Source organism: Lipotes vexillifer, unplaced genomic scaffold (genome assembly GCF_000442215.2).
Source record: "Lipotes vexillifer unplaced genomic scaffold, Lipotes_vexillifer_v1.1 scaffold217, whole genome shotgun sequence".
NCBI lineage: Eukaryota > Metazoa > Chordata > Mammalia > Artiodactyla > Lipotidae > Lipotes > Lipotes vexillifer.
This window is the reverse complement of record NW_006788200.1, coordinates 4,389,327-4,407,613: the sequence shown is the minus strand read 5'-3', so window position 1 is coordinate 4,407,613 and position 18,287 is coordinate 4,389,327. Positions and strand designations below refer to the sequence as shown.

The window sequence follows — 18,287 nt, the reverse complement described above, 5'->3', positions numbered from 1 at the left end:
TGATTAGTCATTAAGGACAATAGCCAAGCTTATCATACGACTTGTGGGAATTTAAAACAATTCATACAAAGCAGTTAGCACAGTATCTGGCACATGGCAAATGTGTAATATATGTTACCTCTAGCTATTATTTAGAAAAATAGCTAAGCTTTATGTATCAGTGTAGAGTAAAATGTAAGCCAATTTATAATCATTTATTTAAATGTACTGATATGTAAGGTGTTCATCATTATTGTCACGGACATTTGTATAAGGCTTTACAGTATCCAGGGCATTTGATACACATTATTTCATCTTGACTGTAGTCTTGAGGCCCATGGAGGGTGGATTTTAACACTTCCTTTCTACTGGCAAGGGAACTGAGGTTTAGGAGAAAACTCGAAATCACTTGACTATTTCATCACTGTTGCTCTGAACTAAAACTCACAATATGTACACTTGAAAGAGGATGTACAGACCAGAGCTAGGTTTTCCTGGATGACTGACCTGACTCCTGGATTTTATTTGGTTCTAAGTTGTGGGATGTTACAGACTAAATTGGTTTCAGGCTTGGATAATTTCTACAAAGACCTACGGTGCATGTAGCAATTTTATAAAAACTACAACAAATATCGCTAAAAAGACATTGTGATTAAGTGTGGCCTTTGCTTCATCAGTAATTAACCACAGTCCCTCCAAAGGCGCTGTGGTCATGCTCTTTTGCAGCGGGACTTAGGGTGTAGAATTCATACTTTTTATGGATCACTGACATCTGGCTTCCTTCAGACTGGCTGATGCATCTGTAAGAGCAGCTTGATAAAAATAGCAACCAAGGGATCAAGAGGGAGTTTAATAATCAGTCCTCCTCTCAAATATGGTTTTGTTTCCACTGAAACCCTTCTTCTCAATGACATCAAATGTCAATGTATGCATTTATGGAAAATGGAAAAGATACACAGTATCTTAATTGAGGTGTCTGATGAGTTTGATCACTTGTTATCTCAATAATACATGCAAATAAAAAGGCATTTGCATTCGAAGTTCATTTTTTAAGAAAAAAATTAAAGAAGGGGCAATTAAATGCTAACTGCATTTTAGGGAGGATCATTTTGCTCATTATTGGCAGTAAAACTGACAGGATTCCCAGAGTCCAACAGAGCAACACATCTGATTCATGAGTGTGAGCTTTGTCCACCAGCTATCGTGGACCAAATTACTATCTTTCTGACATATCATCTTTGTGGAGTCTTTCCAACCCATATGAAAAGTATGGCTAAAGCCTGATTATCTATTGTGTCAAGATTAAATGGCAAGGATACGGTGGCTAAATATTTTCATAGGTATATAAATGTTTAAATGGGGGAAAGAGGGAGAGGTTGATAAAAGGGTACAAACTTTCAGCTATAAGATGAATAAGGTCTGAAGATCTAATGTAAAACATGGTAACTATAGTTGATAACACTGTATTATATAATTGAAATCTGCTAAGAGAGTAGAACTTAAATGTTCTAACCAAAACATATAAATATATATCAAATCACCACAATGTGGACTTTAAATATTTTATAATTTTGTCAATTACACCTTCACAAAGCTGAAAAAAATAAAACAAATGTTTTGAAAGTATCATTAGAATAGAAATCGGAGCTAAGAAGACTCCCAGTGAGGTTAAAAGGCCTCCATCAATACCTGAATCAATTCACGTAGTTCCAGGGTTTGCTGTGAAACCCCTTACGTTAAGAGTAACCCCATGGAGTAGAAATGTCCCAGTATACTCTTGTATGCATACATGATTTGAAGGCCCATAACGTTTCATCAACACCAGATTCTGTAAGGAAAGGAGATGAACTGACAATTCTGTGAGCATCCAAATGTAAGTCAAAGCTGAGGTATTTAAGGATGGGAAAGAAAAGCTTGTTTATTTCTTACTATATCTGAGTGTCTGCTTTCAAGGGCATTCAGGAAATTAACTTCTGACAAATACTAGCCACACACATGTTTTTTCTTTGATAAAACATGATTATTACAGAAACATCAAGATTTATATGATGTGCAACTCTTGCACAGAAATTATCTGCCCTGAGGTTTAGTCATTCTGCTTCATCTACCTCAGTTTCTCCACCTGAAAATGAGAATGTTAATACCTTGTTTTTTATGTTTGTTTGTTTATTTAATGAAGGGAATTAACAAACGATGCTTTAACATCCTTTAAGTTTGTAGGCTACAGCGTCTATGACATCCATATGGACTCTGAATTTAGATTGGGTACTTATGTGTTCCTTGAGAAATTTTTCTCTGCTCTGACTTGGTTCAGTAGTTATTATATTTCCTTTGAATTAATCTCTCCATGGCTCACTGCTGTGTAATAGTTGTGTACTTTTGACCTTGGCACCTGACCTATTCTCCCTCCTGAGCAGACCTCGAGTGGAAAAGTGACGTGGAATCAAGCTGAAGCTCCGGCTCCTGCTAGGACACTTACTGTTACCTCTCTGACACACTGCTCAGGTGCTCTTGAGTCTTTTCTCAGGTTGACTTGTGACAGCAAGTCCAGAGAGGTGCTCCTGAGAAGGGAGAAGCCTCATCATAGGACAGGCTGAGAAATTCCATGAGAAAGAGTTTTAGTCTTTTGTGGGCTTAATTCCCACCTGAGTGTGTGTCCCCAGATAACAGACCTTGAAACTGAGTTCACATCCTCTTCTGAAACAAGGCCCTTTGGGGACACAAATGAGGTGACTGCTTAGCTTTCAACTCAGTTACCTCCTCTCCTTCTAAAAGAACTTATAATAATAAACACTGTGCCCAATTTGTGAGTCTTTCCCTCTCCTGTAAAGATCTCTTTTGGAATCCCAATCTACAGTCTGCGTTGGCATCAACGAGCACCCTCCCTCCCTGGAAAGATGGCATTGTTAAGAGAAATGGGCTCAGGAGGGGCTCATAAACTTGAATTCTTGGAATCTTCCCTAGCAATTTTTTATCAACGTACACTTTAGAAAAGTGGATGGCGGTTCAGAAGCTCTTCCTAAAGAAGAGAGGAGCACTCTATCAGGATTTATCACTCACAGTTGCCTTTTGAAGGAGTTGCCCATCATTATTCCTTTTACTTTTCTGCAGATGAAGAAGCTGCTCCACTGAATAGTTTAGCAGCTTCTCCCAAGAAGTGTGACTCAGGCCTAAGCAGGATCAGAGTACAAAGTCTGATCTCCAAATCTCTGCTTTTTACCAGATTGGGGCCCCAAAAGGAGCTAACACCAGAAGGGTTTGAGCACGTCAGAAGGTAAAATGAGCAGAAAACTAAATAGAGCCCAAATTTTTAAAAATCACAAGACTGAATGACAATACTTCTTTTTTTTTAATCTCAAAATACTAGGTATATTTTAAAAGCCTTCCTCTGTGATTACTTTTGTTTATCTTTTACAAATGACTTCAGTGAAGTACTCAATGCATGGAGACATGACCAATAACAAAAAGACAACTGAGAAGATGGAAAATAGTTCAAAACCAACCCCCAAGCGCTTACTCTTTAGAACAGATACTTTCTTATTGAAATGTATGCCATTCTAATATTATTTGAATAATATGAGTGTGGGTAGACTAGAAAAAGAGGCTAGAAAATGTGGGTAGGGCCAACTGGAGAATAAAAATGTTTGAGAGGTTCGAGTTTGTAGAGACTTAGGGACCTGGTCCAGACTCTCTATTTTACAGTTAAAGCATCTTGAACTGGGAACCTGCTCAAGGAGTCCAGGTGAGCTAGAGATGGGATATCCAGCTCAAGCTCAAATGACACGACAGCTATTATTATCTCCAGTCTGCCACTTTAAAACCCTGACAAACTAAAAGGTTCAGTAACTCGTCCAGAGTCACAAGGCTGGCAAAAGGTGGAGCCAGGATTCCAACTCTAGACCTTTTAACTTGAAAGCCTGTCCCTCAGCCCCACTTGCCTCAAGATCTTCGTCTGAGATTGCTGTGAGCGGAAGAGGGCAACACGGAGGCTCAGAGCATGGTCGGAGCCCAGACCTGCCAGAGCCGGGTGTGGGGTGGCAGCCTCCGGTCTCCCGGAACCACGGTGAAGTTGGGAAACAATTTCACGGAGAAGGGCACCAAGCAGCCGCTGCTGGAGGATGGCTTCAACACCATCCCCATGATGATGCCCTTTGATGTCAATCAGCTGCAGTTCCCGCCCCCGGATAAGGTGGTCGTGAAAACTAAGAATGAAAATGAACCTGACCGAAAGAAAGGCAAAGCACGTCCTCCCAAGATAGCCGAGTTCACTGTCAGCATCACTGAGGGTGTTACCAAGAGGTTCAAGGTGTCTGTGCTGGTCTCCTTTGCCCTGGTCTTCCTCACCTGTGTCATCTTCCTGGTCGTCTACAAGGTGCACAACTATGACCGTGCCTGTACCGATGGCTTCACCCTCAAGAACACCCAGTGCATCCCAGGAGGCTTGGAGAGCTACTATGCGGAGCAAGACTCCAACGCCCAGGAGAAATTTTACACCGTCATCAACCACCACAACCTGGCCAAGCAGAGCATCACCCACTCGGTGTCGCCGTGGATGTCAGTTCTGTCGGAAGAGAAGCTCTCACAGCAGGAGACGGAGGCTGCTGAGAAATCTGCTTAGCGAGATGGGCAGGTTCCTTACAGTGTCACTGGAAGGTAACAAAGGGACTCTGAGGGACATTTCATTAAATATAATTACTGATAATTTAGAGGTTACTCAGGTATGGTGCAAATGCTTCTGTTTGCTAATGCTGCTTTGCAAATACAGCTTGCTGCAGACCACCATGGCATAAAATCAAGGGCATATCAGCATTGCTTAAAGAGCTCTGACACAACTTGCCATGTTAAAGAATCTTAATTTAGTGACTTTACTGGGATTTATTGGATGCTGTCAAAAAATAAATTTAGGGCTTCCCTGGTGGCACAGTGGTTGAGAGTCCGCCTGCTGATGCAGGGGACATGGGTTCGTGCCCCGGTCCGGGAGGATCCCAGATGCCGCGGAGCAGCTGGGCCCATGAGCCATGGCCACTGAGCCTGCGCGTCTGGAGCCTGTGCTCCGCAACGGGAGAGGCCACAACAGTGAGAGGCCTGCGTACCACAAAAAAATAAATAAATAAAATAAATTTACACTGGATATGCAAGGGATTCGACTTCAGATAAATATGCATTTTGTGGGATTTTTGTTAAACTACTTGCCGTTTGCAAACCTGACTCCATAGCCATATCTAGAGTGATCCCTTGCTTTGCTAAGAGCAAGATGTACTGCACGTTTCTTCCTACCTCCCGCCAATGGCAATAGTGCCAATGGTCAAGACGCACAATACTGAGCGGCACAGGGAAGGAAAGAAAGATGCCATCAGGTTGCAGTTGTGCCCTCGCCTGCCCCGTGCTCACTACTGAGTGTGCAGGCGCTGCAGCAGGTCGGCTCGGGCCGTGGTCACTGCTGTGGGCAGAAGGCTGCCTCTCAGTACAGAGGGCGCCCACTGGGCAGGGGAGCCATGTTTCCCTCAATGCATGTGGACTGGGTCAGAGCATGTGAGGTGGGGACTCTGGGAAGAAGGGATCCGGGGCCACAGGCTGCAGAACCCATCTCCCTGTAGCTAGTCCGTCTGCTCTGTGATGGGCTGAGTAGGAATGAAACCTACTGGCCCTTTTGTTCACATCTATTATGAATAAGTTTGCACCAACAGCCATATTAGCTACTTAGTTTTAAAACAATTAGCTGGGTGAGAAAAGTGAAAGTGTAATTGCTGGTAAGCCAAGGCTACTTTAATTTTTATTTTGTGGGACAGATGTAACTCCTTTGATGTAAGAAACAGGCAGGAAGAGGGGGAAGATGGTGGAAGAGTAAGACGCGGAGATCACCTTCCTCCCCACAGATACATCAGAAATACATCTACACGTGGAACAACTCCTACAGAACACCTACTGAACGCTGGCAGAAGACCTCAGACCTCCCAAAAGGCAAGAAAATCCCCCACGTACCTGGGTAGGGCAAAAGAAAAAAGAATAAACAGAGACAAAAGAATGGGGACGGCACCTGCACCAGTGGGAGGGAGCCGTGAAGGAGGAAAGGTCTCCACACACTAGGAGCCCCTTCGCGGGCAGAGATTGCGGGAGGCGGAGCGGGGAGCTTCGGAGCCGCGGAGGACAGCGCAGCAACGGGGGTGCGGAGGGCAAAGCGGAGAGATTCCCGCACAGAGGATCGGCGCCGACCGGCGCTCACCAGCCCGAGAGGCTTGTCTGCTCCCCTGCTGGGGCGGGCGGGGGGCGGGGAGCTGAGGCTCGGCCTTCGGAGGTCGGAGGTCGGATCCCAGGGAGAGGACTGGGGTTGGCTGCATGAACACAGCCTGAAGGGGTGAGTGCGCCACGGCTAGCCGGGAGGGAGTCTGGGGAAAAGATCTGGACCTGCCGAAGAGGCAAAAGACTATTTCTTGCCTCTTTGTTTCCTGGTGCGCGAGGAGAGGGGATTAAGAGCGCCGCTTAAAGGAGCTCCAGAGATGGGCGCGAGCCGCGGCTAACAGCGCGGACCCCAGAGACGGGCATGAGACGCCATGGCTGCTGCTGCAGCCACCAAGAAGCCTGTGTGCGAGCACAGGTCACTAACCACACCTCCCTTCCCGGTAGACTGTGCAGCCACTACCAGGGTCCTGTGATGCAGGGACAACTCCCCCGGGAGAACGCACGGCACGCTTCAGGCTGGTGCAACGTCACGCTGACCTCTGCCACCGCAGGCTCCCCACTCACTCCGTGCCCCTCCCTCCCCTCCAGCCTGAGTGAGCCAGAGTCCCCAAAGCAGCTGCTCCTTTAACCCCATCCTGTCTGAGCGAAGAACAGACACCCTCAGGCGACCTACACGCAGAGCTGGGGCCATATCCAAAGCTGAACCCCCGGAGCTGTGCGAACAAAGAAGAGAAAGGGAAATTTCTCCCAGCAGCCTCAGGAGCAGCGGATTAAATCTCCACAGTCAACTTGATGCACCCTGCATCTGCGGAATACCTGACTAGACAACGAATCATCCCAAATTGAGGAAGTGGACTTTGGGAACAATATATTATTTTTTCCCCTTTTCCTCTTTTTGCAAGTGTGTATGTGTATGCTTCTGTGTGAAATTTTGTCTGCATAGCTTTGCTTTCACCATTTGTCCTAGGGTTCTGTCTGTCCTGTTTTTAAAAAAAAATTTTTTTCTTAATAATTATTTTGCATTTTTTATTTTAATAAATATATTTTATTTTTTCTTACTTTATTTTACCCTCTTTCTTTCTTTCTACTTTTTCTCCCTTTTATTCTGAGCCGTGTGGATGAGAGGCACTTGGTGCTGCAGCCAGGAGTCAGTGCTGTGGCTCTGAGGTGGGAGAGCCAACTTCAGGACACTGGTCCACAAGAGACCTCCCAACTCCACGTAACTTCAAACAGCGAAACTCTCCCAGAGATCTCCATCTCAACACCAACACCCAGCTTCACTCAACGACCAGCAAGCTACAGTGCTGGACACCCTATGCCAAACAACTAGCAAGACAGGAATACAACCCCACCCATTAGAAGAGAGGCTGCCTAAAATCATAATAAGGCCACAGACACCCCAAAACACACCACCAGACGTGGACCTGCCCACCAGAAAGACAAGACCCAGCTTCATCCACCGGAACACAGGCACTAGTCCCCTCCACCAGGAATCCTACACAACCCACTGAACCAACCTTAGCCACTGGGGACAGACACCAAAAACAATGGGAACTACAAACCTGGAGCCTGCAAAAAGTAGACCCCAAACACAGTAAGATAAGCAAAATGAGAAGACAGAAGAACACACAGCAGATGAAGGAGCAAGATAAAACCCCACCAGACCTAACAAATGAAGAGGAAATAGGCAGTCTACCTGAAAACGTATTCAGAATAATAATAGTAAAGATGATCCAAAATCTTGGAAATAGCATAGAAAAAATGCAAGAAACATTTAACAAGGACCTAGAAGAACTAAAGAGGAAACAAGCAACAATGAACAACACAATAAAGGAAATTAAAAATACTCTAGAAGGGATCAATAGCAGAATAACTGAGGCAGAGAATGGGTAAGTGACCTGGAAGCTAAAATAGTGGAAATAACTACTGCAGAGCACAATAAAGAAAAAAGAATGAAAAGAACTGAGGACAGTCTCAGAGACCTCTGGGACAACAATAAATGCACCAACATTCAAATTATAGGGGTTCCAGAAGAAGAAGAGAAAAAGAAAGGGACTGAGAAAATACTTGAAGAGATTATAGCTGAAAACTTCCCTAATATGGGAAAGGAAATAGTTAATCAAGTCCAGGAAGCACAGAGAGTCCAATACAGGATAAATCCAAGGAGAAACACGCCAAGACACATATTAATCAAAATGTCAAAAGTTAAATACAAAGAAAACATATTAAAAGAAGCAAGGGAAAAACAACAAATAACACACAAGGGAATCCCCATAAGGTTAACAGCTGATTTTTCAGCAGAAACTCTGCAAGCCAGAAGGGAGTGGCAGGACATATTGAAAGTGATGAAGGAGAAAAACCTACAACCAAGATTATTCTACCCAGCAAGGAACTCATTCAGATTTGATGGAGAAATTAAAACCTTTACAGACAAGCAAAAGCTGAGAGAGTTCACCACCACCAAACCAGCTTTACAACAAATGCTAGAGGAACTTCTCCAGGCAAGAAACACAAGAGAAGAAAAAGACCTACAATAACAAACCCCAAACAATTAAGACAGTGGGAATAGGAACATACATATCGATAATTACCTTAAATATAAATGGATTAAATGCTCCCACCAAAAGACACAGACTGGCTGAATGGATACAAAAACAAGACCCATATATATGCTGTCTACAAGAGACCCACTTCAGACCTAGGGACACATACACACTGAAAGTGAGGGGATGGAAAAAGATATTTCATGCAAATGGAAATCAAAAGGAAAGTGGAGCAGCAATTCCCATATCAGACAAAATAGACTTTAAAATAAAGACTATTACAAGAGACAAAGGACAGTACATAATGATCAAGGGATCGATCCAGGAAGAAGATATAACAATTATAAATATTTATGCACCCAACATAGGAGCACCTCAAAGGCTAAGGCAAATACTAACAGCCATAAAAGGGGAAATCGACAGTAACACATTCATAGTAGGGGACTTTAACACCCCACTTTCACCAATGGAGAGATCATCCAAAATGAAAATAAATAAGGAAAACACAAGCTTTAAATGATACATTAAACAAGATGGACTTAATTGATATTTATAGGACATCCATCCAAAAACAACAGAATACACATTTTTCTCAAATGCTCATGGAACATTCTCCAGGATAGATCATATCTTGGGTCACAAATCAAGCCTTGGTAAATTTAAGAAAACTGAAATTGTATCAAGTATCTTTACCGACCACAACTCTATGAGACTAGATATCAATTACAGGAAACAATCTATAAAAAATACAAACACACGGAGACGGCGTCCCTGGTGGTGCAGTGGTTGAGAGCCCGCCTGCCGATGCAGAGGACGTGGGTTCGTGCCCCGGTCCAGGAAGATCCCACATGCCGCGGAGCGGCTGGGCCTGTGAGCCATGGCCTCTGAGCCTGTACATCTGGAGCCTGTGCTCCACAACAGGAGAGGCCACAGCAGTGAGAGGCCTGTGTACTGCCCCAAAAAACCAAAAAAAAACAAAAAAACAAAAATACATGGAGGCTAAATGATACACTACTTAATAACGAAGTGATCACTGAAGAAATCAAACAGGAAATCAAAAAATACCTAGAAACAAATGACAATGGAGACAGAATGACCCAAAACCTATGGGATGCAGCAAAAGCAGTTCTAAGAGGGAAGTTTAGAGCAATACAATCCTACCTTAAGAAACAGGAAGCATCTCGAATAAACAACCTAACCTTGCACCTAAAGCAATTAGAAAAAGAAGAACAAAAAAACCCCAAAGTTAGCAGAAGGAAAGAAATCATAAAAATCAGATCAGAAATAAATGAAAAAGAAATGAAGGAAATGAAAGCAAAGATCAATAAAACCAAAAGCTGGTTCTTTGAGAAGATAAACAAAATTGATAAACCATTAGCCAGACTCATCGAGAAAAAAAAGGGAGAAGACTCAAATCAATAGAATTAGAAATGAAAAAGGAGAAGTAACAACTGACACTGCAGAAACACAAAGGATCATGAGAGACTAATACAAGCAACTATACGCCAATAAAATGGACAACCTGGAAAAAACGGACAAATTCTTAGAAATGCACAACCTGCCGAGACTGAATCAGGAAGAAATAGAAAATATGAACAGACCAATCACAAGCACTGAAATTGAAACTGTGATTAAAAATTTTCCAACAAACAAAAGCCCAGAACCAGGTGGCTTCACAGGTGAATTCTATCAAACATTTAGAGAAGAGCTAACACCTATCCTTCTAAAACTCTTCCAAAATATAGCAGAGGGAGGAACACTCCCAAACTCATTCTACGAGGCCACCATCACCCTGATACCAAAACCAGACAAGGATGTCACAAAGAAATAAAACTACTGGCCAATATCACTGATGAACATAGATGCAAAAATCCTCAACAAAATACTAGCAAACAGAATCCAACAGCACATTAAAAAGGATCACACACCATGATCAAGTGGGGTCTCTTCCAGGAATGCAAGGTTCTTCAATATACACAAATCAATCCACATGATACACCACATTAACAAATTGAAGGAGAAAAACCATATGATCATCTCAATAGATGCAGAGAAAGCTTTTGACAAAATTCAACACTCATTTATGATAAAAACCCTGCAGAAGGTAGGCATAGAGGGAACTTTCCTTAACATAATAATGGCCATATATGACAAACCCACAGCCAACATCGTCCTCTATGGTGAAAAACTGAAACCATTTCCACTAAGATCAGGAACAAGACAAGGTTGCCCACTCTCACCACTAGTATTCAACATAGTTTTGGAAGTTTTAGCCACAGCAATCAGAGAAGCAAAAGAAATAGAAGGAATCCAAATCGGGAAAGAAGAAGTAAAACTGTCACTGTTTGCAGCTGACATGATACTATACATACAGAATCCCAAAAATGCTACCAGAAAACTACTAGAGCTAATCAATGAATTTGGTAAAGTAGCAGGATACAAAATTAATGTATAGAAATCTCTTGCATTCCTATACACTAATTTGAAAAATCTGAAAATGCAATTAAGAAAGCACTCCCATTTACCATTGCAACAAAAAGAATGAAATATCTAGGAATAAACCTACCTAAGGAGACAAAAAACCTGTATGCAGAAAATTATAAGACACTGATGAAAGAAATTAAAGATGATACAAATAGATGGAGAGACATACCATGTTCTTGGATTGGAAGAATCAACATTGTAAAAATGACTCTACTACCCAAAGCAATCTACAGATTCAATGCAATCCCTATCAAACTACCACTGGCATTTTTCACAGAAGTAGAACAAAAAATTTCACAATTTGTATGGAAACACAAAAGACCCCGAATAGGCAAAGCAATCTTGAGAACGAAAAAGAGAGCTGGAGGTATCAGGTTCCCTGACTCCAGACTATACTACAAAGCTACAGTAATCAAGATAGTATGGTACTGGCACAAAAACAGAAATATAGATCAATGGAAGAGGATAGAATGCCCAGTGATAAACCCACGCACATATGGTCACCTTGTCTTTGATAAAGGAGGCAAGAATATACAGTGGAGAAAAGACAGCCTCTTCAATAAGCAGTGCTGGGAAAACTGGACAGGTACATGTAAAAGTATGAGATTAGAACACTCCCTAACACCATACACAAAAATAAGCTCAAAATGGATTAAAGATCTAAATGTAAGGCCAAAAACTATCAATCTCTTAGAGGAAAACATAGGCAGGACACTCTATGACATAAATCACAGCAAGATCCTTTTTGACCCACCTCCTACAGAAAGCGAAATAAAAACAAAAATACACAAATGGGACCTAATGAAACTTAAAAGCTTTTGCCCAGCAAAGGAAACCATAAACAAGACCAAAAGACAACCCTCAGAATGGGAGAAAATATTTGCAAATGATGCAACTGACAAAGGATTAATCTCCAAAGTTTACAAGCAGCTCATGCAGCTCAATAACAAACCCAACCCAAAAATGGGCAGAAGACCTAAATAGACATTTCTACAGAGAAGATATACACATTGTCAACAAACACATGAAAGAATGCTCAACACCATTAATCATTAGAGAAATGCAAATCAAAACTACAATGAGATATCATCTCACACCTGTCAGAATGGCCATCATCAAAAAATCTAGAAACAGGGCTTCCCTGGTGGCACAGTGGTTGAGAGTCCGCCTGCCGATGCAGGCGACATGCATTCGTGCCCTGGTCCGGGACGATCCCACATGCCGCGGAGTGGCTAGGCCCGTGAGCCATGGCCACTGAGCCTGCGCGTCTAGAGCCTGTGCTCCGCAACGGGAGAGGCCACAACAGTGAGAGGCCCGCGTACTGCAAAAAAAAAAAAAAAAAATATCTAGAAACAGTAAATGCTGGAGAGGGTGTGGAGAAAAGGGAACACTCTTGCACTGCTGGTGGGAATGTAAATTGGTACAGCCACTATGGAGAACAGTATGGAGGTTCCTTAAAAAACTACAAATAGAACTACCATACGACCCAGCAATCCCACTACTGGGCATATACCCTGAGAAAACTATAATTCAGAAAGAGTCACGTACCAAAATATTCATTGCAGCTCTATTTATAATAGCCCGGAGATGGAAGCAACCTAAGTGTCCATCATCGGATGAATGGATAAAGAATATGTGGCACATATATACAATGGAATATTACTCAACCATAAAAAGAAATGAAATTGAGTTATTTGTAGTGAGGTGGATGGACCTAGAGTCTGTCATACAGAGTGAAGTAAGTCAGAAAGAGAAAAACAAATACCGTACGCTAACACATATATATGGAATCTAAGGAAAAAAAAAAAGAGTCTTTAAGAACCTAGGGATAAGACGGGAATAAAGACACAGACCTACTAGTGAATGGACTTGAGGATACGGGGAGGGGGAAGGGTAAGCTGGGACAAAGTGAGAGAGTGGCATGGACATATATACACTACCAAACGTAAAATAGATAGCTAGTGGGAAGCAGCCGCATGGCACAGGGAGATCAGCTCGGTGCTTTGTGACCACCTAGAGGGGGGGGATAGGGAGGGGGGGAGGGAGGGAGACGCAAGAGGGAAGAGATATGGGAACATATGTATATGTATAACTGATTCACTTTGTTATAAAGCAGAAAGTAACACACCATTGTAAAGCAATTATACTCCAATAAAGATGTTAAAAAAAAAAAAAAAAAAAAAAAGAGAAACAGGCAGGAAAGCCTAGGAGGAGGGCTGGCGTCGCACCTTGCAAGTCCAATTATGACATTTTCATTCACAATCTTTTTAAGACAATTATGTTTCAACGTGAATCTTGACAGTAAAGTATATGTTTACGAAATTGCCAGTTAGATAAACTAAGTGTGTAAGATGATTAAACAGAAAAAAGACATTCATGGACACTTTTATCCACGTTATTTAAATGTGTTGTTTCTGGTGGACATGTCAAAAGTTTCACTGTTTTTTTAGATCAAAGATAAATGACAAGTAGTGCAAGATCTGTTGTGAACAAGCATGGTGGTCATGGCCAACTCCATTACTGTTTCCTGAAATGTGCTTCCAAAATATATTTTCCAGTATATATGTGGAATCTAGAAAAATGGTACAGATGAACCGGTTTGCAGGGCAGAAATAGAGACATGGATGTAGAGAACAAACGTATGGACACCAAGGGGGGAAGTGGGGCGCTGCAGGGGGGTGATGGTGGTGGTGGGAGATTGGAATTGACATACACACACCAGTATGTATAAAACTGATAACTAATAAGAACCTGCTGTATAAAAAAATTAAATTTAATTAAATTTAAAAAAAAAGAAAGAAATGAACCAGCATATAAATTAACCTGTTTTTCTATCCACATAAAAATCTAGGTTTGATCCTAAGAAACTGTGGCTGAATTTCCTCAGGAAGGCTGCTTCAGCAGCCATCAGTAAGCAGCAATGAGTCTAGGCCTGCTCCGTGCAATACTTGCCCTTTAGTAGGTGCTCAGTCTGCATGGGGACGAGCACGAAAGCACAGTCCCGCTATAGTATAGCACTGAAAGGGAGGTGTGTGGCCATGCCTGCATGTTGCTGCACTTTTGTCATAGTGTGGGAGCTCAGTGGGGTAATACACCTGAAGCAAAGGCAGCAGCATACATGGTGGCCATTTCCGTGGCAGAACCCCTGAAGAACTAGGCACATCAACAGGCAGGGAGGGGACAATAAAACTAACGTGGACTGAGTACTTTCTACATGCACGTTACCTCATTTAATCCTCCTACGGACTCTATGGCACACAAAAGTTATCCACATTGTACAGGTAAAAGCACAGAAAAGCACTGTACTAAAGCACAGAGAAGTTAAGTGACATTCTCAACTTTGCACAAATGGAAATAAAACACACAGCCCTTGGCCTGTTTCCGCCACATCATGACCTCACAACCTCCACCTCCACCATTAGCTTGGCCTAAACCCACATTTCAGCTTTTCGGACACTCCTCCACCCAAGGCGGATAGACTGCTGTGTAACTTAACCAATATTCTTCCATTAGTATAAGAATAGTTCAGGTTATGAAATTTGTCTTAATCTCAGTGATAGGACAATAATTTCTAGCAAGATTTCATAACTTCTCAAAATATTCCAATCACGATATTCTTTTTCATCTCAACAATTTTTGTTTGCTCTGCCCCTGGGGAACCTGCAGGATCCTGGGAGAGTAACTAGCATCTTTGCCTTATCACCCCACAGGCTGGGGAGCAGCACCTTCAGAAACATGCAGCGCCGGCACACAACACTGAGGGAAAAGGGCCGCCGTCAGGCCATCCGCGGTCCCGCCTACATGTTCAACGAGAAGGGCACTAGCCTGACGCCCGAAGAGGAGCGCTTTCTGGATTCGGCTGAGTATGGCAACATCCCGGTGGTCAGGAAAATGCTGGAGGAGTCCAAGACCCTCAACTTCAACTGCGTGGACTACATGGGGCAGAACGCGCTGCAGCTGGCAGTGGGCAACGAGCACCTGGAGGTCACAGAGCTGCTGCTCAAGAAGGAGAACCTGGCGCGGGTGGGGGACGCGCTGCTGCTGGCCATCAGCAAGGGCTACGTGCGCATCGTGGAGGCCATCCTCAGCCACCCGGCCTTCGCGCAGGGCCAGCGCCTGACGCTCAGCCCGCTGGAGCAGGAGCTGCGCGACGACGATTTCTACGCCTACGACGAGGACGGCACGCGCTTCTCCCACGACATCACGCCCATCATCCTGGCGGCCCACTGCCAGGAGTATGAGATCGTGCATATCCTCCTTCTGAAAGGCGCGCGCATCGAGCGGCCCCACGACTACTTCTGCAAGTGCAATGAGTGCACCGAGAAGCAGCGGAAGGATTCCTTCAGCCACTCGCGCTCCCGCATGAATGCCTACAAGGGACTGGCAAGTGCTGCCTACTTGTCCCTGTCCAGCGAAGACCCTGTCCTCACCGCGCTGGAGCTAAGCAATGAGCTAGCCAGACTAGCCAACATTGAGACTGAATTCAAGGTAACTCTCCCACTTACCACCCTGCAGGCAGATTGCCCTGTGGGCTCTTCCAGGTGTGTCCAGGAGCCAAATGGGTTGTCTTCTGGTCTAACACTGGGTCTTGCCTATTCAGGCTCACAGGGAGGAAGGGAACTTCCTCAAGGTGTGGCAGATGTAGGCCTGAAGGAAAAGCAGCCCATTAGGTGAAATATTTGAAACCACATAAATGTGGTAAAGAGGTGACTTAAATGCAAATCCATACCGTAAAAGACATGCAGCACACAGGCAAGATTATACTGTGGTTCTAGTATAAATGTCTCAGCTCTGCCCCAGGCAGCTCAGGAATGTCTAGGATACTTCTGGTTGTTTCCTAGTCCAGGTCTCGGACTTCTTGATTGTCTCACCTGTACAGTTTTCACATTTGTTTTGTTCATAGCTCTAACCCATCCTAGACTACTGTGTTGATCCTAGATTCAATAGCAATAGCTTGCTGAATTGAGAAAGGCTTGCAGTTATGTCAAAGGGCTGCGGAGGAGGTACACCAAAATAAAAATAAAACTCTCTCTGTAGAGTTGGGCTTGTCATCCCAGTAGATGGGCCCAAGGCGACACCCCCTGAGAATACTTGGAACTACCAGGTTAGTCCAGGAGATGGAGGCCCATCTCCAAAGTCCATTATTCAATAGTGGTCCTGTGCTTTTACTGTCAACTGTCACTCCCCCTGAAAGAGAAAACTGGGACCTAATTCTTTTGACAGTTTAATAATAAATTAAAAGCAAATATTTAGTGGGCACCTACTGTGTACCAAGCACTAAGCTCCTTACCTATATGATGTTGTTTAATCCCCTCAACAACCACTGGTATGGGTACCATTATTGTGCCCATTTCATATGAAGGCACAGAGGTGGAGAGGTATCATGTAGCCAATAAGTAGTAAAACCATTGTTTTAATCTAGGCACTCAGACCCCAGAGCCAGCTCTTAGTCATTCTGGGAAGTTGTTGAGTCAGAGGCCTTGTTCATACATTGGGCTTCTCAGAGTTTCACCTGTCTCTATCTGAAAGATACCTTCCACTGCAGAAGGTGTGGCTGAAAGAGTAGAAAATACAACTGGGCTCATAATTTCTCATCCTGCCATTCAGTCAGAGCCTATGATGCCATGAAGCATGCAAAAACGTTTCACATGTTGGGCTGACACAAGATGTCACCGGCAGGAAAGGAGTTCACTGTCCGAATAAGATGTCAGGGCAAGAGTTGCCCCTGCATGGGACACAATTAGGTGGCGAAGGATTGGTACTGACTCACAGCAAAGGAGGCCTCATGGACCATCCTGTTCAGGAAGATCTCAAAGGAGGAAACAGAATTGGGCGAGGCTTTAATGAGCAGGAGGAACTGAATCGGTGGGAAGAGAGATGTAGGCATTCAGAGGAGGCAAGTGAAGGTGAGGTCCAGAATGGCCCACAGCAGGCAGGGGATTGATGAGATACTCCATGTGACTACAATAAAGACTTCCTGTAGGGGCACCAGAAGGAAAGCTGAAGAGATGAGTGGGCAGACCTCAGAGGGCCCTGCATGTCAAGCTGAGCAGTTTGGCTATTATCCTCTTAGAAATGGAGAGCCCCTGAAAGTTTGTGATTAGGAGACTGAAATGAGAGCTAGGGTTTTGGAAATTTACTTGACTGGTAGGTAAAACGAATTAGAGGATTTGGAGTGTGAGACACTGAGACTGAAGAGGGGGACAATTTAGTTGTGCATGCATGAGGCCACTGAAGCCTCTCTGTAGGAATGGGATCACCCACAGCCAGGCACTGAAGAACCAGGCTTACAGGAAGCTGCAGGGCACTGCAAATTATGAATAGATGAAAAATCCTGTAATTAAACTAATTTTACTCCATCTGTCCCCTTATCTTGGATCCATCTACTGAACTGGAGCCACTTCCATAAACCCTGTAACATTCATAGCCTCATCTAGAAAAATTGGTGGATGTAGATGTAGAGATTAACCAAAGAAGCTCCCAAGGAATGTGGCTATTGCCTCGCATTTCCTTGTTTCTGTACAATAAACTCCACCTACCAGCAATAAGTCCAGTGATGTCCCAAGGAAGCTTAGTGGAATTTTGCTTGTTCCCTAGGCTTCAGACTGAATATGCACAAGCATATAAAAGAAATGGCTAAGCCAATTAACTTAGATATTTCTGCCCAAGAAAAAAACAATTCAAGCAAAAAATTGTTATTTGGATCAGATTATCTGGATAATTGCCCAATTCTCTATTTATCTGGAATCTGGGAGCATGCCAGCCTTACTAAATAAAATGATGCTAGACTAACATTTGGAAGTACATCTGAGCCATTTGTTTGCTTTACTGAAACCCAAAGTCTGGCATATTTTAGTATATATAGTAATCTAAAACTGGAAGTTTGTTGAAAGCATCTACTATGATATTTTGATTTAAAAAGTAAATTATGGGGCTTCCCTGGTGGCGCAGTGGTTGAGAGTCCGCCTGCCAATGCAGGGGACACGGGTTCGTGCCCCGGTCTGGGAAGATCCCACATGCCGCGGAGCGGCTGGGCCCGTGAGCCATGGCCGCTGAGCCTGCGCGTGCAGAGCCTGTGCTCCGCAACGGGAGAGGCCACAA

The 18,287-nt window shown here is 43.6% G+C and overlaps 1 protein-coding gene and 2 pseudogenes across 3 annotated transcripts in view; all 3 read left to right on the top strand.

Annotated features, from left to right (window-relative positions):
* Nucleotides 1–18,287, top strand: part of TRPC7 (transient receptor potential cation channel subfamily C member 7) — a 145,966-nt gene that overhangs the window by 2,957 nt on the left and 124,722 nt on the right. For all 3 annotated transcript variants that reach the window (XM_007461394.1, XM_007461393.1, XM_007461392.1), the window contains exon 2: nt 14,897–15,674. In XM_007461394.1, the coding sequence (XP_007461456.1) occupies nt 14,897–15,674 (778 nt within the window). The remainder of the gene's footprint in view (nt 1–14,896; nt 15,675–18,287) is intronic.
* On the top strand, nt 4,049–4,597 carry LOC103083063 (neuron-specific protein family member 1 pseudogene; annotated as a pseudogene).
* Nucleotides 16,972–18,287, top strand: part of LOC103087841 (40S ribosomal protein S4 pseudogene) — a 27,065-nt pseudogene continuing 25,749 nt past the window's right edge.